The 1,790-nt window shown below is 47.1% G+C and overlaps 1 protein-coding gene across 1 annotated transcript; it reads right to left on the bottom strand.

Annotated features, from left to right (window-relative positions):
* Positions 1-71: 71 nt before the first annotated feature.
* On the bottom strand, positions 72-1,178 carry MELLADRAFT_67551 (uncharacterized protein; the record flags this gene model as incomplete). The annotated part of the gene is made up of 1 exon (XM_007415890.1): positions 72-1,178. One exon carries the CDS (start codon positions 1,176-1,178, stop codon positions 72-74), a length of 1,107 nt encoding a protein of 368 aa, XP_007415952.1.
* Between the last annotated feature and the right edge of the window lie 612 nt (positions 1,179-1,790).

Raw genomic sequence — 1,790 nt, 5'->3', positions numbered from 1 at the left:
CTCTTGTTATCTGAGAGGCGATGTAGTCGGAAGGTGTACCAATGGGCATCGATGAAGGGCCAACGTCCAGTTCATGTATCTCCTAGAAGTACCTTGGCCATTTCAGGTTCAATGATCCTTGAACGTGATTTGACGGTGTCTGATGGGCCTTCTGATATGACTTTCTCCTTGAGATGATCCCGTAGGGTTATGAACTTCTGTAAAGCCATTGCCTTGCATGTTTTGTCCCAGCTGGCATGCTCTCGTGCGTCAAGAATCCATTCAACAAGGCCAAGAACTCCGAATTTGCCATGTCGGAGGTCACCGCGTCTCAGTAGATCTGTACCCATGACTCTAAGGAATTCAGGGTCGATCTGCTCCCAAAGTTCGCCTTGTTCGTATTCCAAGGGGTGTGGGAATTGACAAGCTCTTGTTATCTGAGAGGCAATGTAGTCGGAAGGTGTACCAATGGGCATCGATGAAGGGCCAACGTCCAGTTCATGTATCTCCTGAAGTACCTTGGCCATTTCAGGTTCAATGATCCTTGAACGTGATTTGACGGTGTCTGATGGGCCTTCTGATGGGGTGGCTGATCCAGCCCTTGGCGGTTCAGGCTGTTCTGATGGAGGGGCTGATCCTGACCTTGGTGGGCCCGACTGTTGCCGGGACAGAGAGGAGTCCAGAGGCGGAAGTCCTTTCTCGACGGAATCTGGGGAGTCAGGTACAATCTTTGAAGCCGCCTTACGAATGACGGGGGGTCTTTTGATCGGGGCAGACAGCCGTGCAGAGCGACGCGGAAGTTTTGCAACTTGCTCTTCGTCTTCTTCGTCTTCTTCCTCTGCAGGTTTCCGTTCACGCTTCCCATTGCTGTTGATGAAGGAGGCGGCCTGGGATGGACCTATAGAGGTAGGCCGTTCCACAATGAATGCTGGGGATACATCCATAAACGCGGTATTTGCTGCAGTGGGGGGATAGAGCTGGTCGGGTCCTAAGATACCTTTTTTGATTGCTGTTGGTAAATATATCAAACAATGAGCGTGAGCCTCAGAAATCTTAGGATCAATAAAAAAGAAGCGAAAGCAAACAACTTCACTGCTTGACTCACCCATAAGCTCCGCGTTGACCGCCTTCCAGACATCTTTCAACGCTGAATTTAGGTGGTATGTCATGTCAATAGTTCGTAACCATTCTTCAGTCATTTCTCCAATTAAGTCCAAATCGTGCGCATAAGATCAAACCCTGTCAAGTGGATCGCAAGGATTGTAGGTCGTCATAGTTTCGAGATCTAGTTGGCTGGGGGTGACAAGTCGGATTGATGTACACAGGAGTCCCTTAAATTGGATTTGAAGACGACGGGAGAGAGTCCCTAGTAGCTGAGGTCAACAGGATGGCAAATACGTAAATGTATGATAGTGAGACAAAGGGATGGTAGGGTATTGAAAGTGAGGAAAGTGTCTTCATCAATAAAGATCCGGAAATGATCGAGGGAAACTTACAATTTAGCAGAAGTCTGGCAACCCCACTGAAAAAGCAGATATATCAGTATGGATCTGAAAATGAGAGAGCAATGGAGGTAAAGAAGATGTACTCACGATTAGTCCACTCACAAATAGAAACAAGTTTTCAATCGCCGTTGTTCAGTAGGTACAAAGAATTCAAGAATATGTTCTGGAGAATGAACAGCAAGCGTGGGGATATCAGTCATTGATAAAAAGTAATTCTGAAACGGATGTGAGATGACTCACTAAAGAAGATATCAGGTGTAGGTCAAGAACAGAAGGATAGTCGGGCCGATCAAAGTGATCAGAGAG

The sequence above is a fragment of the Melampsora larici-populina genome (genome assembly GCF_000204055.1).
Source record: "Melampsora larici-populina 98AG31 unplaced genomic scaffold MELLAscaffold_55, whole genome shotgun sequence".
NCBI lineage: Eukaryota > Fungi > Basidiomycota > Pucciniomycetes > Pucciniales > Melampsoraceae > Melampsora > Melampsora laricis-populina.
Note: the sequence above shows the minus strand (reverse complement) of the source record. Positions and strands in the feature narration are given on the sequence as shown.